General features: G+C 52.6%; 2 protein-coding genes across 3 annotated transcripts; one reads left to right on the top strand and one right to left on the bottom strand.

Moving 5' to 3' along the window:
* Positions 1-97: 97 nt before the first annotated feature.
* pfdn2 (prefoldin subunit 2) lies at positions 98-3,184 on the top strand. Its single transcript, XM_078420402.1, has 3 exons — positions 98-309; positions 1,146-1,269; positions 2,784-3,184. Exons 1-3 carry the CDS (start codon positions 131-133, stop codon positions 2,949-2,951), a joined length of 471 nt encoding a protein of 156 aa, XP_078276528.1. The 5' UTR covers positions 98-130; the 3' UTR covers positions 2,952-3,184.
* Positions 3,185-8,377: 5,193 nt separating this feature from the next.
* Positions 8,378-19,708, bottom strand: LOC144605293 (kelch domain-containing protein 9-like). 2 transcript variants are annotated; one of them, XM_078420399.1, is made up of 5 exons: positions 19,660-19,708; positions 13,043-13,578; positions 12,283-12,445; positions 11,693-11,891; positions 8,378-10,075 (listed from the first exon to the last, which is right to left on the bottom strand). In XM_078420399.1, the coding sequence occupies exons 1-5, from the start codon at positions 19,663-19,665 to the stop codon at positions 9,909-9,911; spliced, it is 1,071 nt and encodes a 356-aa protein (XP_078276525.1). In that variant the 5' UTR covers positions 19,666-19,708; the 3' UTR covers positions 8,378-9,908. The 2 variants fall into 2 exon arrangements, with proteins under 2 accessions (XP_078276525.1, XP_078276526.1); XM_078420400.1 differs by lacking the exon at positions 19,660-19,708 and adding an exon at positions 15,326-15,408.
* Between the last annotated feature and the right edge of the window lie 3,037 nt (positions 19,709-22,745).

Genomic DNA, 22,745 nt, shown 5'->3' with positions numbered 1-22,745 from the left:
TTGACCTGTCGTTTATTTCACCGCCCCTTGAGCGGGAAGGACCCATCAGGCGAGCGCGGCGGGCACCCTCTGGGGGAGGATCTATAAAAGGCGGCGCGCTGGCGTCGCGTCCAGTCGCCGCCTCCTCGGGATGGCGAGTGGAGCGGTGTCAGGGTTGGGTGCCACTGGCCGGCCCCGAGCGCCAGGCCCAGCCTCTGCCTGCGGGCCCAGCCCAGAGCAGGTGCTGGCCGGCTTCAACCGCCTGCGGCAGGAGCAGCGCGGCCTGGCCGGCAAAGGGGCGGAACTGGAGCAGGAGGTCGCGGAGCACGGGTGGGTTGCGGGCGGGCGGACAGGGCGCCGAGTGGTGAAAGGGGGAGTGCGGCTGAGGCTTTGCAGGCTGGGGGCATTGGGTACAGAGAGACGATGGCACAGGGAGGGGAGGGAGAAAAGAACATTGTGGGGATTTCGGAGAGAGAGGCCTGGGGCCTGGGGTGAAGTGGATGATAAGGGCTGCCAAGTGTACAATTTAAAAGTTTAAAATGTCATTTGACGGGTGCGCGGACAGCGATAATTTGGAGGGAGGTGAGGAAAATGGCACTAGTGACATCTTGGTCACCCTGGGGAAGTTGGGCCGAAGATCCTGTTTCCGTGCTGTGTAACTGTGACGAGGTTGTGGGGTTGGGGGGGGGGAGATACCTAGTTTTCTGGGAGCTATTTGTGAGGGAGAGGGATAGCATATGGTGGGTACAGAAGGAGGGATTCAGAAAGTGGAGTTTGGAAGGATATAAAATTATGACAGTCACCCAGAGAGTTGTGAATTTGTGGAATTCTCCACCACAGAAGGCAGTGGAGGCCAATTCACTGGATGAATTTAAAAGGGAGTTAGATAGAGCTCTTGGGGCAAGTGGAATCAAGGGGTATGGGGAGAAGGCAGGCACAGGTTACTGATTATGGATGATCAGCCATGATCGCAATGAATGGTGGTGCTGGCTCAAGGAGCCAAATGGCCTCTTCCTGCACCAATTTTCTACGAGGGAGGGAATGGGGTGGTGAGTTCACTGAGTATTGGGTCATGTGTTCTGTCAAGGGGAGTAGTAGCAAATGTTGGGGGAGTGATGGACAATCGAGCAGACACTTCAATTACCTCTTCTCTCTACCCCTCCCAGACTAGTCATTGACACCCTGGCAGAGGTGGATCCCAGCCGCAAGTGTTACCGCATGGTGGGGGGTGTACTGGTGGAGCGGACGGTGAAGGAGGTCCTCCCAGCGCTGGAGAACAACCGCCAGCAGGTGAGGAGGCCAGGACATCGGATGAGGATCCCAGATCCCCCCTCCAGTGTAGACTCATCTATCCTGGGTCATGTGACCAGAACTATCCCCATGGTCAGGCTGGGGTCTAACTGGTGTTGCGAATGGTTCCTGCACTCCCTCCCAGTCCTTATAGTCTCAGCCTGGTCTGAAGGAAAGTGAATGGTCTGTAGTTCTAATCAGTCCTTGCTGCCTTGCATCATCTCTCTCTTCTCGGCATTGAACTATATTTTTCCTGCACCGTTGCTCTGTATTTCCATCCTTTCCACCTCACTGCCATCCATGTGGATAGTTTTTCTACGGTCTGCAAACTTCTCCATCCTGCTCCCTGTCTTATATTTAGCTCTGCTATGATCTAGTTTGCTTAGAATAACTGATGGCATAAATATCTTTGTTGCTTTATATCTAATGCAATAAAGATGTTGTAAATAAGAATTTGTTCTGGTTCATAACCGGTGCATATGAACCGATTACAAATAAACGCTGACTTCTAAAATTACCAGTGTCCAGAACACAGAGCAAGGGACTGATCATATGGGCCATCTGAAAACCACTTGAGATTCACAAACACCCACCCATCCCCTCTGCACCCTCCCACTGAGCCCTTTGGATCCAAACTGTCATTCGCTTTAAATCCTTTCACTGGATGCAGCAGACAATGTGATTAGTGATCTCCCACAGGCAGGGAAAGGGAAAGTGAAAGTCCAAACTTGACTGTCCCTGTTATGCCTGGGATGTTTTCCGTTGGCGGATCTGCTACATTGCTATGGTCCATCTGGGCAGTTGGTTTCTCTGCTCCCTGTAGCATCCCACTGCTCAACTCTCCTGCCCCAAAGTGAGGTACATACTTGAACCTTAGTGCTACCTTCCAGTGCCAGAGACCAAGGTTCGTTCCTGACTTTGGGTGCTGTCAATGTGAAGTTTGCTCTTTTTGTGACCGAATGAGTCTCCCCAGGTGCCCAAATTTTCTTCTATAGCCTTCATTAATACTGAGTCAGACTGAGGCTGGAAATTGTCCCCTTATGTGGGTATGTAGAATGTAGAGAGAGTGGCTGGGAATATGTGTGGAGCATAAACTTGGATTAATATGGATGGGTGGTTGACAGGCAGCATGGACTTGGTGGGCTGGTGGGCCTGCATCTGTGCATGATCGCCCCAATACTGGTTATGTTCACTGGATTTTGTGTGTGTGTGTTAAAGTGTTAGCCCTCTGTGTCACAGCAGCAACCTCTACTACACAGGATGCACCACGAGGCAGAGTCCCGCAAATTTGTTGCTCTACTACACTGAGGGATCCCAATGCACCAGCTTGCTCCCGGTTCACCTGCCACACTGCTGACCTCATGCCCGTGACCCTGAGCCACACAGTTCACCCCTGCCTGTGATCCTGAGCTACGTTGATGCCCCCCTGCCCATGATCCTGAGCCCCGGTGTCTGGCATTGATTGTGTCCCGTGGTGCTGGACTGTGTTAACGCTGGTTTCTCCGCTCCTGCAGCTGGTGAAGCTGATTGAGACGCTGAACTCCCAGATCCAGAGCAAGGGCCGGGAGCTGACTGAATACCGGGAGAAGTACAACATCCGGCTGATGAGCGACGAGGACAGGTCGGCCCGCGAGAGCGACTCCAGCAGCAAGACGGGGGGCACGGGGGTGTTGGTGTCCTAGCCGGGCCCTCGTGGGCTCCCCCACCCCCGCTCCCTCCCTGGAGGAGCAGATTAGGCCCTGGGCCCTGCCGACTGGGGAAGGCACCGCACTATCACTCCTGGACACTGGGCTCCTGTCTTGTGTGGCACGGGAGCCTGAGTTACTCAGCCCGGGGTTCCTGGCACGGTTCTCCATTACACCGTTGTGTTGTAACGTGTGCATGTTAATGTGGTTATTAAAGAGTGTAGTTGTAACCAGGAGCCTCTGACTTTTCTACCACATACCCTGCCTTTCCCACAATTGGTCTTGAGCCACTTTGTGACAGACCGGGTAAGGGCTGAATGGTTGGAGAGGGACGGGATGGCCACATCCTGCCCCAGTGTTACAGGCTGGAGAGGGGCTGAATGGCCACCTGTTTGATTGTAATCATGTATTGTTTTTCCGCTGACTGGATAGAAAGCTTTTCCCTGCACCAGCACACGTGACAATAAACTAAACTTACAGGCTGGAGAGGGGCTGAATGACTGCCTCCTGTCCAGGTGTGACAGGGCGGAGCTGGTATTGTAGTCCCCATGTTAGAGGGACCATAAGCAGAGAATGCTCCACCACCAAGGGCAGCCAATGACAGACATCTGTGTGGGGATGGTGGTGGGACCAGGGCCAAAGTAAAGAGCCTGTCCCACTTAGGCGATTTTACGGCGACCAGGCTGTTGCCGACAGTTCACGGGCATGATCGTGAGGAATCTTCCAAAGATCATAGTGGGTCTCGGCGCGTCGCTGAGAAATCAAACGGTTTGAAATTTCTCGGCGACAGCTGGCTTGTCGCAAGGCATCGTTGCTTATTGCGATCGCTGTCGCGTGCTGTCCCCAGGTTTGATAGGTTCTCTTAAGATGCATTTAGAAGCACATAATATTAAAATAAGTAAAGTAATTTCAAAATACCATAAAATGCTTAACAAATTTATTTACCGTCAGGAAATTTGACAGGTAGATTGGAGGCGAGTTTGACGGTCAGGTAAGTGTGGGAATTTTCACGATGTTTTTGGCCTCAGCCATTACATTTAAAGTGGGCTCCCAACCCAGATATTCAACCCAGAAACCAGATATGCATCTCCCTTACATTTTCAAAGAATGGCCACACACTTTTCACAAAAATCCACTGAACCACTTTTTAAATTATTTTTCTTAATACAGCTATTAGTAAATGAAGTATCATATCATATCATATATATACAGCCGGAAATAGGCCCCCTCGGCCCACCAAGTCCGTGCCACCCAGCGATCCCCGCACACCAACACTATCCCACACCCACTAGGGACAATTTTTACATTTACCCAGCCAATTAACCTACATACCTGTAAATCCGGTTTATTCCTTGTTACAGTGAAGCTTTGTTTTTAAGTAACCCATACAAGGTGTTATAGTTCAAAACTCTCAAGTACTTACCGACTTGTCAGTGATTTCAGCGAAAATTAGGACGCCGGAGAAGCATTGACGGCGTGGGAATTTCCATGATGTTTTTGCCTCAGCCATTACATTTAAAGTGAGCTCCAAACCCAGATATGCAACCCAGACACCAGATATACATCTCCCATACATTTTCAAAGAATGCCCACACACTTTTCACAAAAATCCACTTAACCACTTTAAATTAATTTTTTTAATACAGCTATTAGTAAACTGGAAGTAAATCCAGTTTATTCCTTGTTACGGTGAAGCTTGATTTTTAAGTAACCCATACAAGGTGTTATAGTTCAAAACTCTCAAGTACTTACTGACTTGTCAGTGATTTCAGCGAAAGCCGGAGAAGCATTGACAGTGTGGGAATTTTCGCAATGTTTCAGAAGACGCTGTGATCTCGACCTGACCCGGCATTGTCGTGGTCATTGTCGTCGGGTAAAAGAAAAGTTCGGCGATCTGCTACGACTTTGACAGTCGCCAAAAAAATCGCCTAAGTGGGACAGGCCCTTTGCACTAGCACGCCTGGGGTGAAATGCAATATTCGGTCAGTAGATCGCCCTGGCTGCTGATCGTTGAAGTCAAGTCAAGTCAATTTTATTTGTATAGCACATTTAAAAACAACCCACGTTGACCAAAGTGCTGTACATCTGATTAGGTACTAAGGAAAAAAAATGAAACATACAGTAGCACGCAAACAGTTCACAGCGCCTCCTCAATGAGCCTCAAACGCTAGGGAGTAGAAATAGGTTTTGAGCCTGGACTTAAAGGAGTCGATGGAGGGGGCACTTCTGATGGGGAGAGGGATGCTGTTCCACAGTCTAGGAGCTGCAACCGCAAAAGCGCAGTCACCCCTGAGCTTAAGCCTAGACCGCGGGGTAGTGAGTAGCCCCAAGTCGGCCGACCTGAGGGACCTGGAGTTGGAGAGGGGGGTTAGAAGATTTTTGATGTGGGGGGGGAATGTCCATTTAGGGCTTTATACGTGAATAGGAGGAGCTTGAAGTTGATTCTGTACCGTACAGGGAGCCAGAATCGGGGTGATGTGGTCCCTTTTACGGGTACCCGTCAGGAGTCTCGCTGTGGCGTTTTGGACCAGTTGCAGGCGGGACAGGGAAGATTGGCTGATCCCAGTGTATAGGGAGTTGCAGTAGTCTAGGCGGGAGGAAATGAAAGCGTGAATGATTTTTTCTGTCGTCGAATTGGAGGAAAGGTTTGATTTTAGCTATGGTTCGAAGTTGGAAGAAGCTGGCTTTTACCACAGCGTTGACTTGCTTATCAAATTTTAATGCAGAGTCAAATATAATGCCGAGGTTTTTGACATGCGGTTTGACTAGGCAGGATAGACTTCCAAGACTGCCTGTTATCGATTTGATGGAGTCGGGGTGGGGCCGAATAGGATGACCTCAGACTTGCTCTCATTTAATTGGAGGAAGTTCTGTGCCATCCAACATTTTATGTCCTCAAGGCAGTGTGAGAGGCTGTTTAAATTTGACTGGTTGTTGGGTTTCAGGGGAGGTAAAGCTGAGTGTCATCGGCATAGCAGTGGAAAGAAATGCCGTGCCTTTGAATGATTTGGCCAAGGGGGAGCATGTATAGAGAGAAGAGAATGGGGCCTAGGATGGAGCCTTGTGGAACTCCGCAGGAGAGGCTAGCTGGAGCAGAGGAATAACTGCCTATGTTGATGGCGAAACTCCTATCTTTGAGGTACGAAGCGAACCAGCTCAGGGCAGTGCCATCAATGCCAACCGCGTACCGGAGACGGTCAATAAGGATGGTGTGGTCCACTGTATCGAACGCTGCGCTGAGGTCGAGAAGGAACAGGATTGCACAGTCGCCGGTGTCGATGGCGAGAAGCAGGTCGTTGTGTACCTTCAACAAGGCAGACTCTGTGCTGTGGTGGGCTCTGAAACCTGACTGGAAACTTTCCAGGATGGTGTATTGGTGCAGGTAGGGCACTAATTGGTTTAGAATTGCCTTTTCAAGGACTTTTGACAGGAATGGCAGTTTGGAAATGGGTCTGTAGTTGCTAGGCAAGGTGGGGTCTAGGTTAGGTTTTTTCAGTAGGGGCTGGACCACCGCGTGCTTGAAACTGGTTGGAACAGTGCCAGTGGCCAGAGAACTGTTGATAATAGAGAGGATGCTGGGACCGGCTATTGCAATGACATCCTTCAGAAGGGCAGTGGGGGCAGGATCAAGGGGGCAGGTTGCAGGTTTCATAGCGGAGACAAGCTTTGCAAGGGAGGATAGAGTGACGGGTTGGAAGCAGTCCAATTTAGATGAACAGACTAGTGAGACAGCTAGGTCACGGGTGGGAGGGGAAATGTTCATTCTAATGTTCTCAACTTTGTTGGTGAAAAATTTAGCGAATTCTTCTCACTTAGCAGGGGACCCAACTAAGCTGGTACTGGGGGCGGGACATATGACAGAGGTAATTGTTCTAAATAGGACCTTGGAGTTATGAGAGTTTTTGGAAATAAGGTCGGAGAAGTATTGTGCTCTAGCAGACTTTACTGCTTCCTGGTATTTGTGAAGATTGTTTCTCAGAATTTCGAAGGAAATTTGAAGCTTGTCACATTTCCACCTCCTTTCTGATTTTCTGCACTCCCTTCTTAGGGCTTTGGTGGTGTCATTGAGCCACGGCCGACCTTTGGGCTTAGGCTTTTTCATTTTAAGGGGAGCGATACAATCCAGGATGGAAGAGCAAGTGATATTAAGTAAAGAGGCGAGATCTTCAGTGCTGAGATGGGGGGGAGAGGCCTCAATAGTGCAAATGTTGGGGGCAGCTGTGAGAGCCTCGGAGAATTTACTGGCAGTCAATGAATTTATGTCGCGGGAGTAGCGAACAGGGAAATGAGATTTTGCAGGAGATAAAGGCAGAGATGCGTCAAAAATTATAGCGCTGTGGTCCGATAGCCAGGCTTCAGTAGTTTCAATGTTGTTGATTGGGAATCCGGACGATAACACTAGGTCGAGAGTATGGCCTAACTTGTGAGTGGGTCCCGTGGTGTGAAGAGTCAGATTGAAGGACTCAACCAGGTGCATAAATTCACTCACAAGAGGCTTAGTGGGACAGCAAACATGAATATTAAAGTCACCAAGAATCATGATCCGGTCAAATTTGTGCAAAATGCTAGAAATCAGATCAGCAAATTGGGTGATGAAGTCCTTATGCATTTTTGGTGGGCGATACACAAGAACAATTAAGAGGGGATAGGCTAGGCCTACTTTAATTAGTTGCACCTCGAAACTGGAGAAATGGTCAGCGTTCAGGAGAGCCTAGGCGAGGTGAAGAAGTTACAGTCATCAGGACAGAGTTCCACGAGTGGAGCAAGCTCACCAGGGTTAAGCCAGGATTGAAGGCTCGGGTCCACCCCGCGAGCAGAGGGGAGGAAGCTTTCCTCGCCCGTCTGGACTGCTCGCACTTGCTGGACTAAAGAGCAAAGGATTGCTAGTGCTGCTGGGGAAGGTTGAGACAGTTGCCAGGAGAATGTGGCTCAGAGTAGATGTTCGTTTGGAATGTACAGTCATCCCCACCCTCCTGTCACCCCCTCTCTATTGAAATCAATAATCAAAATGGGTAGAGATTGTGAACAAAAAGTTACGTTCTGTGCACCCTTGAGTAGGACAGATTTTGCATGTCGGAATTGCCCTAAAACCCAGTTAGAAACAAATAACTGCAGATGCTGGTTAATACACAAAACGACACAAAGTGCTGGAGTATCTCAGCAGGTCAGACAGCATCTCTGGAGAACATGGATAGGTGATGTTTTGGGTCCAGACCCTTCTTCAGACTGATTTGGTTTTGTTGAGTTACTCCAGCACTTGTTTCACCTTAAAACTAGGCGTCGATGCTGCTGGTCTACACCAAGGAGCCCGTCTTCACCGGCTCCTGCACTGTCCGGTTGATGCAGCTGTTGTTGTGGCTCACGTTGTAGCGCATGGCTGGCAGCAATTTCTTCAGGTTGCTGCAGCTGCCAGGATGTGTGCTCGGTCACTGTGGAGTTCCCTCCCCTCTCACCAGCTGCCACTTCTTCCTGTCGGCCGACAATTTGTCTGTTTCCCCTCCACTGGCATCTTGGAACATGTCGGCGACTCTGGGGGAGGAGGAGGTGGCGGTGGGGATAAGATTAAGCAACAGCTGACAGGAAGAAGTGGCAGCTGGTGAGAGGGGAGGGAGCCCCACGGTGACATTACATCCTGTCAGCGGTGGAGGCCTGACGAAACTGGCAGAGCAGCGAGCCCGGACCGTGCTTTTATATCTAAAAAGCAGTCGGGAAGCCTTCGTCATTCTCTCGGAGTAACAGGTCATTCCGGAGACTGGACCACCTATTGTGAGTTTTCGCAAGTGCCAGTTTACATAACTCAAGCTTGTGTATCTCGGGATGTGCCTGTCCCTCCAGGTGATTCTGGTTCCTAAACATTAACTAGAATTGGCTTAGTCATAAAGGCAGAGTAGAATTTGAGATTTGTCCAGAAGAACGTTTTGATGCAGTGTGTAGCTGGACTACCGAGGGAAGGAGCATTATTGGATCTCGTTTTGGGGAGACAGTTGCTGTGATTGAGGGAGTGTCAATGGGGGAATAAATCAATATTTTAAAGTGGTTGTGGAGAAGATCAGTGATGGACCAGAACAGTTGGGCTGGCTACAACTTTATTTGGAGCACAGGAGGATATATGATGATAGAAAATAGGTGCAGGAGTAGGCCATTCGGCCCTTCGAGCCAGTACCGCCATTCAATATGATCATGGCTGATCATCCAAAATCAGTACCCCGTTCCTGCTTTCTCCCCATATCCCTTGATTGCTGGCATTTGGGACACTTGCTGTTGTTTAGTGGAGGCATTGAATACTGAGAGCATGGAGGTGGTGATGCATCTTGGTCAGACGCGAACTGGGTACTGGAAGGGTGTGGAGCACTGGAGTGTGCAGAACAGATTCACCAGGATATTGAACAAAACGCATAGTGCTGGAGTAAGTCAGGGTCAGCATCCTCCACAGATGGTGTCTGACCTGTGTTTTACTCAATATACCAGGTTCTGCCTTCCCTTATGTCTTCACCAGGATATTGCCTGGGATGGAGTGCTCCTGTTGCGTGGAGAGGCCAGGTCGGTGGTCCCTGCAGCAGCGCAGGTAAGAGGGCACATGACTGAAGTAGCTACAAATGGGGGAGAATGTAGGAATCGTTTCCCCATATTAGATGGATAAAACAAGAGCACATAGCTTTAGGGTAAGGGGATGGGATCAGAGAGTGGGAAGTACATGGAACACACAGCCGGAGAGAGGTGAAACTAGAGTCAGCTACAGCATTTAATTGTTGCGAGAAGCAGTACAGAAGGCCAAGTGCTGGAGGACTGGATACGGTTCCTTGCTACAGATGGGTGACTTTTGGTCAGCGTGGGTAGGGTGGGCCGAACAGCCTGTATGACTCGGGATTGGCAAGCTGGCCAGATGATAGGCCCTGTCGAGTGTCCCAGATAGCACTTTTATTTGAAGCAGTGCGAGTGGGAAGCAGCCCAGGCTCAGGGGTGGATCGCCAAGGTGTAGATGTCAGGGGGGCAGTGCTTGCCGTCTGGGCCCAGACCACCGATTGCACACAGCTGCTCACCCAGCACCACCAGCCGGTGTCCAACACGCCTCAGCTCCACCTCGCTGGCAGGAAACTGATACCACTGCCCCACAGAGGGTCCTGAGGATACGAGAGAGAGAGAGAGAGAGAGAAAGATCAGCAAACAGTGCACTGTCAACCCAGTCTCGTCACGCACCCCTGGTTCCGACACAGTAAAACTCCCATCTACATCGTCCCGTGACACACACTCGGGGCACGGGTCAGACACAGAGTGAAGCTCTGACAGTCGGACGCAGAGTGGCACAGCTCCGGCGGCTGAGAAGTTTCAAAGTAATTTTTAAAAGGTCTTCGTCAAAGGAAGAGGGACAGAAGCAGTGAGATTTCGAAGTTTGACATAATGTCGGTCTGCAGAGACTTTTCTTTTCAAAGGATTCCTCCATTTAGTGAGGAATTCCAGCACTTTTCTGGAGGTGGCTGGCGGATTGCCAATTGTACGTGGACATCAGGAGTCGGGGAAAACGGTGTTTGTGGTTTCCAACATCGAAAACCTGCTCCCATACCATTTAGTCCAGACCAGGTCACCTGGGCTTAAACGAAGAGAAGGTACTTATTGAATCTGGCAGTTTCTGGAGGCTCAGAAACCTGGAAGATAAGGTGAGCGTTTTCCTTACTCGGCTGGAGAGAACTGCTTCTGCTGCTCTGTACGACTGACTGAGACAGCTTTAAGCTGAGTCTGCTGTTGTCCCTGCTTTGGGTTTGTACCCCTGTCAGGATGTGGTGGGATGTGGGAAAGACTTACATCCGTCCCTTTTGTCAAGAGTTTATGAGGGGATCGACCAAGAGGTGGGACGCTGAGGTCGAACGACTCGAGAGAGAGAGAGAGAGAGAGAGAGTTACTCGACGGGGATCGGTGAGGACTGCTGTGAGTGGGGAGAGTATCAGGAGAGGAAGGAAGCGCTGAGGGACCTGGAGCTTGAGCGGTCCCGAGGTGCTTGCGTGAGGTCGTGAGTCCAGATGCTGCATGAACTGGACCACTCTTCCCCTTTTTCTCTCTGGAGACAGGATGGAAGCCCGCCAGCAGCTCGAGGATGATGGCGCCTCTGTCATAGATCCAGAGAAGATTAGTGCTTTCGTTCAATCCTTTTATGGGACTCTGTTCTCTGCAGATGGTTTTAGCGGAGATGCTGAGTTGGTCCTGTGGGAGGGTCTACAGACCATAGATAGAGAGGTGGTTGAACTTGATGACCCAATATCATTGGAGGAGTTGACTGGTGCTGTGCACCAGCTCGGGAGGGGTTAGTGGCTGGATGGACTGACCTTAGAGTTTGTGAGAGCCTTCTGGGATGTCCTAGGAGGAGATTACCCAAAGGTCCTGGAGGAGAGCCTGGCGACCGGAGAGATGCCCCTCTCCTGGTGCAAGGCAGTCAGAGTCTGTTGCCTGCTCCTCTTCCGGGCCTATGTCCGTGCTCGCGTGTCCCTGGAGAGGGAACATGCGGTGTCCACGGGGACTCGAGAGGCCTTCAGTGAACACGGGTCGTCGCGGGGGGTCGAGTGCATTATAGATAAAGATGCCATTATTGTATTATAATGATTGCCTGATGCAATGTGACTATTGAACGCTTTTGTACCTTCTGGTAAAATGTAATAGGCAATTATTGAATAAAGTCCTTGGAAGGATTTTTTTTTAAAAGCGTGACACTCCCTCTAGACTGACCCTTAGTGGTCCCCGAGACTCACGTGTGTCGTAAATGTAGAGGTCACCGCGGATGGTGTCGACGGCCTTGTTGAAGCATTCGCCCCCGTGCAGCACCACGAAGGGGCCCACCTGCGCCGTGGAGTGGTGTCGCCGGGAGGTCGGGGTGCCGGGAGTCACCACCCCCTCACTGATGAGGGAGCTCAGCCTCGCCACTAGGCCTGGGGCATAGGTCGGCTCAGCCTGTGGACAGTTAGAGATGTGGGAAAGCCCCGAGTCAGACGCCCCTCAACACTGCCCCCTCTAACTGGACACCCTCCAACCTCTCCCCCCCCCCCCCCCCATCACCCTCCAACTGGACACCCTCCAACCTCTACCCCCCCCATCACCCTCCAAACCACCTGCAAACACTCCTTCCCGGGCAGCCCTCCAAACTGCTCCCACACTCCCTCCCTCTGTACCCCGACACCCCCTCCCTACACCCCCCTCCCTACACCCCCCTCCCTACACCCCCCTCCCTACACCCCCCTCCCTACACCCCCCTCCCTACACCCTCCTCCCTACACCCCCCCCCCCTCGGATGACTGACATGCACGTACCGCCCCTACCTGATCACAGCCTACCCGTTACTGACCTGCACGGATCTCTCGTTCCAGGCCCCAGCCTCCTCGAACCCCTGGCTGTTGCGCCCCCCGAACAGCAGCAGCTGGACTGTGCCCCCAACACGGCCCGGCCTCCGGCACAGGCTCGCCGAGTGCCCCGAGCGTGAGACCACCCGTGAGGCCTGCTCCTCGTACCTGGGGGAGGCGACAGGCCATCACCACTGGGCACACTCCTGCCGCCACCCCCCCCCCCCCCCCTCCTTCCTCTCTCGCTAACCCAGCCCATCCTCCCTCCTCTTTCCTCCCACCTTCCCTCTCCTCACTCCCTCCTTCCCTTTCCTCCCTCCTTTCCTCCTATCAATCCCGCCCGACCTTCCCCTTCTTTCCCCCCCTTTCTCCTTCCATAGCCCTGTCCTCATTCCCCCTTCCTCCATCCTGAGCCCTGTCTGGCCTTCCCCATCCTCCCACCTTCCCGAGCCCTGTCCTCATTCCTCATTCCCCCTTCCTCCATCCTGAGCCCTGTCTGGCCTTCCCCATCCTCCCACCTTCCCGAGCCCTGTCCTCATTCCCCCTTCCTCCATCCTGAGCCCTGTCTGCCCTCCCGCCTACCCCATCCTCCCACCTCTCTAGAGCCCTGTTTTCATTCCCCCTCCCTTCCCATTTCCTCTCGCTCCCTCCACTGTTCTACCTTTCCTCTCTCTCCCCCTTTCCTCGATCCCTAACCCCCCTCCTCCCTTCCCCTTCCCGTTGCCCTCCCCTCCTCGCCCCCTCGTTTGCCCCCTGCCCACTCACCAGTACTGACCTCGCTGGATGTCGACGTGTAGCTGGAAGATGCTGGCGAACCTCCTCTGGGTGTGGACCCCTCCCTCACGGCCCACCACCCAGAGCCGCCGCTCGGTCAGCTGGGTGACGGTGTGGCCACTCAGGCCGACAGGCGATTGGGTGCCTGCCTTCTGCTGCAGGGCCCTCCAGGGGCCGGGCTCAGGACTGCCCAGCTCAATGGCGTGGAGATCGGAGATCCGTCGCCTGCCGTCCCAGCCGCCCACCAGCAGCAGCGAGCGCCCCTGCAGCACCGCCGTGCCGTGGTGACTGCGGGCTGGCCCCCCCCGCACCACACCCTCCACCGCCAGTGAGGGGGTCAGGACCACCCCCTCACCCAGAGGCATCTCCCGCAGCTCCGCCGACTTCGTGCCCCCGTACACCACCAGTTTTCCGGCCACCACGTTGGCGCTGTGGAAGGCCCGGGCCAGCAGCGGCGACGAGCCCGCCCTCTTCCAGCTCCAGCGGGCCCCTGGACCCTCCAGGGCCCTGGCCTCTGCCGCTGCTCCCTGCAGCAGGAGGGAAAGGGTAGTGTCACCGGCCGGCCATGGACCAACAGGCTCACTCAGGCCAATTGGCACCACCGCGGTCAGCCAATCTGCCTACTACTTTATCGTGCTTTAGTTCCTTACAAGGCTTAGAAAGTCACAAATTTCCCGTGCCTTAGCACACGTCCCATGTCCCAGCACACATCCCATGTCCCATGCCTCAGCACACGTCCCGTGTCCCAGCACACGTCCCGTGCCTCAGCACACATCCCATGCCTCAGCACATGTCCCATGCCTCAGCACACGTCCAATGTCCCATGCCTTAGCACACGTCCCATGCCTTAGCACACGTCCCATGCCTCAGCATGTCCCAAACAACTCTCACCAACTTCCACAGATGTGCCGTAAAACGTGTTTTATCAGGATGCATCACAGCATGGTTTCGGAACAGCTCCATCTAAGACCGCAAGAAATTGCAGTGAGTTGTGGACCTAGCCCAGACCATCACACAAACCAACTTCCCTTCCATTGACTCTATCCACAACACGCTGGCTCAGCAAAGCCACCAGCACAATCAAAATCACCCTGCATCCTTCACGAATACCAGGCCTATCTCAGTTTCTTTATTTCTGACACATCTGCTCTGAAGGTGAAATTTTTCATTCCAAGACATCTGAAATGTCCACCCTTTTCAGACAACATGACCTCCCTCCACTGTGGTTGATGGAGCCCTCATCCAGGTCTCTTCCATTTCCAACACGCCTGCTCTTGGACAGGTTCTTTATTAGGCAACAGAATCATCCGACCACAACTGGAGAGCAGTCCTGAACTGCTATCTCCCTCATTCGTGACCCTCGGACTATCCTTGATCGGACTTTGGTGGCTTTACCTTGCACTAATTGTTATTCCCTTATCATGTATCTGTATCTATACTCTGTAAATGGCTCGATTGTAATCATGTATTGTCTTTCTGCTGATTGATTAGCATGCAACAAAAGCTTTTCACTGTACCTCAGTACACGTGACAATAAACTAAACCGATTAATACCTCTCCCTCCAAACACAGCAGTAAATGTAACATAACATCCCAACTTCCATACTCAGTACCATAACTGACGAAGACCAATGTACCAAAAGCTTTCTTTACCACCCTAACTACCTGTGATGCCATTTTTTGGGGAACTATGTACCTGTACTCTTAGACCCCTCTGCTGTACAACACCCCCTCAAGCCCCTGCCATTCACAGTGAAAGTCCTGTCCTGGTTTCACTTCCCAAAATGCAACACCTCACACGTATCTGCATTAAACCCCATTCGCCATTCCTCAGCCCACTAACATTAACATCTTGCTATAGCTTTTGATTACCATCTACAATACTGCCCACATTAGTGTCATCTGCAAACTTACTAATAATGCCTTGCGCATTCCTATCCAAATCATTGATATAAACCACAAACACACATGGGCCCAGCACCAATTCCTGAGGCACATCACTCGTTACAGCTCCAGTCTGAAAAACTACCTTCCATCAGCATCCTCTGCTTCCTTCCGTGAAGCCAATTCTGTATTTAGGTCGCAAGCTCTTCTGGAATCCCATGCAAACTAACATTCCAGAGCAGCCTACTATGCAGAACGATGTCTATTTAGACAATGTTTATGACCTTGCCCTCCTTAATCTTTTTGGTTCCTTCTTCAAATTCATAAGACATGATACCCCACATGCTGACCATCCCTATTCAGCCCCTGTCTATACAAATGCATATGTACCTTGTCCTTCAGAATGTAGACACAAAATGCTGGAATAACTCAGCAGGACAGGCAGCATCTCTGGAGGGAAGGAATGGGTGACGTTTCGGGTCGAGACCCTTCTTCAAACTGATGTGAGGGGAGTGGGCGGGACAGAGATAGAATATAGTCGGAGACAGTAAGACTGGTGGGAAAACTGGGGAGGGGATGGAGAGAGAGGGAAAGCAAGGGCTATTAGAAGTTAGCAAAGTCAATGTTCATACTGTTGGGGTGTAAACTACCCAAGCGAAATATGAGGTGCTGTTCCTCCAATTTGCGCTGGGCCTCACTCTGACAATGGAGGAGGCCCAGGACAGAAAGGTCAGATTGGGAATGGAATGGGGAGTTAAAGCGCTGAGCAACCAGGAGATCAGGTAGGTTAAGGCGGACTGAATGGAGGTGTTCAGTGAAACGATCTCCGAGCCTGCGCTTGGTCTCGCCGATGTATAGGAAAGAATTTCGTCCCTCAGAATCCTCTCTAATAAATTGTGTTCGGCTCACTGGCCTCGTGTCTGAAGTTTGAAGAATGTTTGTGAAGGAAAGAATTGCAGATGCTGGTTTTGAATCGAAGGTGGACACAAAATGCTGGAGTAACTCAAGAAGGGTCTTGACCCAAAACGTCACCCATTCCTTCTCTCCATAGATGCTGCTTGTCCCGCTGAGTTATTCCAGCATTTTGTGTCTATCTTCGTCTGAAGGAAGTTCTTCAGTCTGAAGAAGGGTCTTGACCCAAAACGTCAGGCTAGTTTCTATGTCACCCATCCTTTTTCTCCAGAGATACTGAGATACTGCCTGACTCGCATTTGTGTCTATATCACTGGTTTATTATTCCTTGCAGCCCTTCTTAAATAGAGGTACAGCAGTAGCCACCCTTTAGTCATCTGGCACCTCACTTGCGTCTAATTATGATTCATATAGAGATTGCAGATGTTAGTTTCCACAAAATGCTGAAGTAACTCAGCGGGTCAGGCAACATTTCTGGAGAAAAGGAAAAGGTGACGTTTTGGGTCGAGACCTTCTTCAGACAGAGTCTGGGGAGAGGGAAACTAGAGCTTTGAAGAGATACAAAGAATAAATGAATGAAAGGTGTGCAAAAGGACAATCAAAGCCAGCAATGATGGTCAGGGAAAGGTGGAGCCCACAATGGTCCACATGGAGAAGGTGATAAGTGAAACTCGGCAGTACGACAGTGAAACTAGTACGACAACTAGGGTGGGTGGGGTGGGGTGGGGGGGATGAAAAGAGCGGATCAGGAGAAATCAATATTCATACCACTGTGTTATAAGCTGCCCAGGCAAAATATGAGGTGCTTTTCCTCAAATTTGCATTTGGCCTCACTCTGACAATAGAGGAGGCCCAGGACAGAAAGGTCACTTTGGGAATGGGAGGGGGAGTTAAAGTTTTTAGCATCCGGGAGATCATGTAGGCATGGGCGGACTGAGCAAAGGTTTTCAGCAAAATGATCTCCCAGTCTACCTTTGGCCTTGCCGATATATAGGAGTCCACACCTAAAACAGTGGATACAGTAGGTGCAAGTGAACCTACTTCAGGGAACACCTGAAAGGACTGTCGGGGACGGATGGAGTTGAGGGAGGAGTTATCGAGACAGGTGAGTTGCAGGGTGACCTGGACAGGTTGAGTGAGTGGGCAGATGCGTGGCAGATGCAGTATAATATAGATAAATGTGAGGTTATCCACTTTGACAGCAAAAACAAGGAGGCAGATTATATCTCAATGGTGTTAGGTTAAGTAAGGAGGAGGTGCAGCGAGGCTTGGGTGTCCTTGTACAGTCACTGAGGTTTGGCGTGCAGGTACAGCAGGCAGTGAAGAAAGCTAATGGTATGTTGGCCTTCATAATGAGAGGATTTCAGTATAGGAGTAAAGAGGTTCTTCTGCAGTTGTTTCGGGCCCTGGTAAGACCACATCGGGAATACTGTGTACTGTTTTGGTCTCCTAATTTGAGGAAGGACATCTTTGTAATTGAGGCAGTGCAGCGTAGGCTCACGAGATTGATCCCTGGGATGGCGAGACTGTCATATGAGGAAAGATTGAAAAGACTGGGCTTGTATTCACTGGAGTTTAGAAGGATGAGAGGGGATCTTATAGAAACATATAAAATTATAAAAGGACTGGACAAGCCAGATGCAAGAAAAATGTTCCCAATGTTGGAGGAGTCCAGAACCAGTGGCCACAGTCTTAGAATAAAGGGGAGGCCATTTAAAACTGAGGTGAGAAGGAACTTTTTCACCCAGAGAGTTGTGAATTTGCGGAATTCTCTGCCACAGAGGGCAGTGGAGGCCAAATCACTGGATGGATTTAAGAGAGTTAGATAGAGCTCTAGGGGCTAGTGGAATCAAGGGTTATGGGGAGAAGGCAGGCACGAGTTATTGATTGTGGACGATCAGCCATGATCACAATGAATGGTGGTGCTGGCTCGAAGGGCCGAATGGCCTCCTATGAGTTGCATCTCCTGCGGTTGCAGGGGAAAGTACCTGGGGAGTTGAAGATGTGGCGAGTGGTGGGATCCCGTTGGAGGTGGGGAGCATGTCAGAGGTTTATGTGCTGTATGCGAAGGCTGATGGGGTGAAACCTCTAACCTATCACATTGGTGACCGGCACTTTGTCGAAGCATTTACATTGAATCACACCAGTAACCCTCCCCCCACTTAGTCCCTCACCCCTCATCATGTCCCCCTCCCAGCTGATGTCCCCTCTTTCCACCCCCCATGACCATTCATCACCCCAACCTACCTCCCCCTACACCAGACCCCTACCGCACCAACCCCCCCTCACAGAAAGCACCCACAACCCTCACACCACAACCCTGACTCATCACCCACCACTCCCTCAAAATCCCCATCTCTCCCTTCGTCCATGCTTCTCGCTCTCCCATCTCTCTATCACACTCTATTCCTCCCTGTCTATCCCCCATATTATCCCTTTCTCTTTATTCCTCTATATATATATTCTCTCCCATTCCGCTGCCTGCCTCATCCCTTTCTCTCTCCCACTCACCATCTCTCTCCTTCTCCCTACCCCCTTCCATCCTACCTCTCATCCTCGCTTTCTCTCTTCCCCTCGTTCTCTCCAGCTTCCTCCCCCTTGCTCTCCTCCCTCCTCCCCTCCCGCACTCTTCCCTCCTTCCCCCTGCTTCTCTCTCTCCCGCCCACTTCACCCCACCCCCTGACCCACCCCTCCGCTGCCTCATCCCCTGCCGCACCCCCTCTCCCCATCACCCCGCTCCCTGTCCCACCACATCCTCCCCCCGCCACCTTACCTCCTCCCCCCAGCCCACCCCCCCTGCCCAATCCCCCCCTGCCCAATCCCCCCCTGCCCAATCCCCCCCTGCCCAATCCCCCCTGCCAATCCCCCCCCTGCCCAATCCCCCCCTGCCCAATCCCCCCCTGCCCATCCCCCCCTGCCCATCCCCCACCTGCCCATCCCCACCTGCCCATCCCCACCTGCCCACCCCCCCCCGTTCCACCCCCCCGTCCACCCCCCCGTCCACCCCCCCGGTCCACCCCCCCGTCCCCGCCCCCCCCTGTCCACCCCCCCTGTCCACCCCCCCCCGTCCACCCCCCCCCGTCCACCCCCCCCCCGTCCACCCCCCCCGCCCACCCCCCCCTGCCCATCCCCCACCTGCCCATCCCCCACCTGCCCATCCCCCACCTGCCCATCCCCCACCTGCCCATCCCCCACCTGCCCATTCCCCCACCTGCCCATCCCCCCCCGCCCACCCCCCCGCCCATCCCCCACCTGCCCATCCCCCACCTGCCCACCCCCCCCGCCCATCCCCCCTGCCCATCCCCCACCTGCCCCCCCCCCGCCCAATCCCCCTGCCCATCCCCCACCTGCCCATCCCCCCCCCCAGTGTCCAAATCGAAACACCACCTATCCATGTCCTCCAGAGATGCTGCTGAACCCACTGTTACTCCAGCACCTTTTTCCTCTCCTGCCTTTTCTCCCTCCTCCCTTTCTCCTTCCCTCCCTCTCCCACACTCCCTCCCCTCCCCCCACTATACCTCCTCTCCCTCTCCCTCCCCTCCTCCTTTCCCTCTCTCCTTCCTTCCGTCCCCCACCAATCTCCCTCCCCCCTTTCTTCACTCTCCCTCCCTCCTTGATTCCCACTCCCTCCCTCTCCCTCCCCCCTTTCTTCACTCTCCCTCCCTCCTTGATTCCCACTCCCTCCCTCTCCCTCCCCCCTTTCTTCACTCCCCCTCCCTCCCTCCCTCCCTCTCTCCCTCCCTCCCTCTCTCCCTCCCTCCCTCTCTCCCTCCCTCCCTCTCTCCCTCCCTCCCTCTCTCTAGTTGTTTTACCTGCATGTCTTGCAGCGCTCTGGTTGCCCGGCAACGGTTCCCCTGGCGAAATGCATCGACGCTTTACAGCAGTGTTGCAAAGAGTTGCATAACAACTCTGGTAATGGTGGAGTTACCCCCCAGTCTCAGACACAGGCCGGGGGGGGCTTGGGGCCAGGGGGGGGGCTTGGGGCCAGGGGGGGGGCTTGGGGCCAGGGGGGGGGCTTGGGGCCAGGGGGGGGGCTTGGGGCCAGGGGGGGGGCTTGGGGCCAGGGGGGGGGCTTGGGGCCAGGGGGGGCTTGGGGCCAGGGGGGGGGGCTTGGGGCCAGGGGGGGGGGGCTTGGGGCCAGGGGGGGCTTGGGGCCAGGGGGGGCTTGGGGCCAGGGGGGGGCTTGGGGCCAGGGGGGGCTTGGGGCCAGGGGGGGCTTGGGGCCAGGGGGGGCTTGGGGGCCAGGGGGGGCTTGGGGCCAGGGGGGGGCTTGGGGCCAGGGGGGGGCTTGGGGCCAGGGGGGGCTTGGGGCCAGGGGGGGCTTGGGGCCAGGGGGGGCTTGGGGCCAGGGGTGGGTTAACCCTCTCCGAAAGGTGTGTGTGCAACAGGACAGGCGGTGAGAGGATTCAGAGCAAGTTCATGTTCATAAGTTCGAGGAGCAGAATTAGGCTATTCGGCCCATCAAGTCTACTCTGCTATTCAATCATGGCTGATCTATCGACCCCAATCTCCTCCCTTTTTCCCCAGAACCGTTTATGCCCATATTAATCAAATCAAGTCCCAGTAGTCAGGACGGGCAGGGGTAAGATGAGGGGGTAGTGATAGACTGCACTGCATTCAATGTAATGCTCAAGGTCTGAGTAAGACAAGTAAGTGATCACTGGTAAACAATTGGTTTGTGGGACAAGAGAGATGGGGAACAGGTGCCCGATGTGGGACATGTGGGGTAAGGGAGCCATGACAGATACATGGCTGAGGCAGGGACAAATGCTCCAGGAAGAGAGGAGAAAGTGGGGGGCTGTATTTTTGATTAGGGATCGCATCGTGGTGGCAGATAGAGGGCATCCATGGGGATGGTCCCATGGGGGTACATGTGTGGAACTGAGATATGAGCAGGGGGTGACCACTTTGATGGGACTGTACCCAGGCCCCAGAGGTCAGTGGGAATTAGAATGTCCAGGGAAGTCACAGATAACTGCAAGGATGGTGGAAGGCAACACCAGGAAGCTATGCCTCAAGAGGACATCTAATGTCATCAATGACCCACACCACCGTCACCACACTCTCATCTCGCTGCTACCATCAGGAAGGGAACCTGAGAACCATTAACAGCAGGTTCAAGAACAGCTTCTTTCCATCAACCATTGGGCTCAGGAGCTGTACAACCCCAACCACAGAATGTACACTGTGCACTACTCTGGTTACTCTGCCCACTTTGGGTTTTGCTCTATATCATGACCCGCTTTACTTTAAATAACTGATAATTTATTGTATATTTATTTGCTGTTGTTGCTGCATGCAACCGGCCTGTAAAACTGCAGCAAGGAAGGATTTCATAGTTCCTGTTCTTATCTGGTGCAAATAACAAATAAAGGTTCTTGAATCTTGAATAATAACCCATTCCTTCCCTCCTGAGATGCTGCCTCACCCGCTGAGCTACTCCAGCATTTTGTGATACCTTGAATAATAAGGCTGTCATAGTAAGGGATTTTCAACTTCCTTAATATTGACGGGGACTGCCACAGCGTGGAGAGACTAGATGGAGCAGAATCTATCAAGTGTTTCTCAAGAAAGCGTTCTCAAGCAAAATGTAGAAGCCCTGCTAGAACAGGGCCCACCACTGGATCGCCTCTTCGGACAAGTGACTGCAGAGTCAGGGCCATAAGCCAATTTCCCACCCGTGTTACCGCTGTGTCCTGTAGTTCTGCTCTCGCACCCCAGATAGAACTGGGGATACATTTCCCCTGGCCCTCGCCTTTCACCCCACTGGTCTGCACATCCAACACATCGTTCTCCTACATTTCCGTCACCATCACTGATTCCACCGCCGGTCACAACCTCCCCCCACAACTCCTTGGTTCTTTCATCACTTCCCACTCAAAATACCCCCCCCCCCCGACAGGAACTTTCCCCTGTAACCACATAAGATGTACCTCCTCCCCCACATCCATCCGGGAGCCCGAGCAGAACTTCCAGGTTAGACAGAGGTTCACATGCCCCTCTTCTAACCGCATCTACTGCATTCGATGCTCCCGATGTGGCCTCCTTTACATCAGTGAATCCAAGCCTAGACTAAGTGACCGTTCCTCCCAACATTTGTACTCAGTCTGCCTAGGTCTGCTGGTTGATCACCATTTTAACTCCCCTCTCATTCCCACACTGACCTTTCTGTCCTGGGCTTCCTCCATTGCCAGAGACAAGCCACACTCAAACTGAAGGAACAGTACCTCATATTCCACTTGGGTCCATAACATAATGGTAAAAACATTGAATGTTATGATTTTTAATAATTCCACCCTTTCCCCCTCTCTCATTCTTGTGGCCCCTACCCCACAGAGCACCTATTTCTTAAACTATTCCTCCCCTCCCCCTCCCCCCATGTCCCCCTCTGCCTGTATCTCTCCATTTAACTTGACATTTTACTTTTCTTTTCTCCTTACCTGACACCTTAGTCTTTTCTCATCTAAACCTTTGATCTGCCAATCTGATCCCTCCCACCCGCATAAGCCTATCACTTGCCAGACTTCCTCCCAGCATCTGGAGTTCCTTGTTTCTACATTTTGTCCCACTCCCACTCCCACCTCTTATCCAGCTTTCTTCCCCTCCATTACAATCAGTCTGAAGCATCACGTTCCTGGGCGTGCACGTGTCCGAAGATCTGGCCTGAGCTCAATACATTGATACAATCGTAAAGAATGCTCATCAACCCCTCTCCTGAGAGGAAACTCAGTATGTCAGTGGATACTCCATTGAACTTCAAAGGTGTACAATAGACAGCGTAATAGCTGGTTACATCACAGCCTGGTTAAGTAACTCAAACGTTCAGTAACTCAAACACGGAGGTGGCAACTTTTTCACATTGGTTGGTGGGTATATGGGACGAGCTGTCAGAGGAAGT

Source organism: Rhinoraja longicauda, chromosome 24 (genome assembly GCF_053455715.1).
Source record: "Rhinoraja longicauda isolate Sanriku21f chromosome 24, sRhiLon1.1, whole genome shotgun sequence".
Classification (NCBI taxonomy): Eukaryota; Metazoa; Chordata; class Chondrichthyes; order Rajiformes; family Arhynchobatidae; genus Rhinoraja; species Rhinoraja longicauda.
Note: the sequence above shows the minus strand (reverse complement) of the source record. Positions and strands in the feature narration are given on the sequence as shown.

Excerpts from the sequence above, each read along its gene's own strand:
- pfdn2 (XM_078420402.1), top strand. The coding sequence starts at position 131 with ATGGCGAGTGGAGCGGTGTCAGGGTTGGGTGCCACTGGCCGGCCCCGA. Across the intron at positions 310-1,145 it reads CAGGAGGTCGCGGAGCACGG|ACTAGTCATTGACACCCTGG; the intron begins GTGGGTTGCGGG and ends TACCCCTCCCAG. Across the intron at positions 1,270-2,783 it reads TGGAGAACAACCGCCAGCAG|CTGGTGAAGCTGATTGAGAC; the intron begins GTGAGGAGGCCA and ends CCGCTCCTGCAG.
- LOC144605293 (XM_078420399.1), bottom strand. Across the intron at positions 12,446-13,042 it reads ATCCAGCGAGGTCAGTACTG|GTACGAGGAGCAGGCCTCAC; the intron begins GTGAGTGGGCAG and ends CGCCTCCCCCAG. Across the intron at positions 10,076-11,692 it reads CCTCTACATTTACGACACAC|GACCCTCTGTGGGGCAGTGG; the intron begins GTGAGTCTCGGG and ends TCGTATCCTCAG.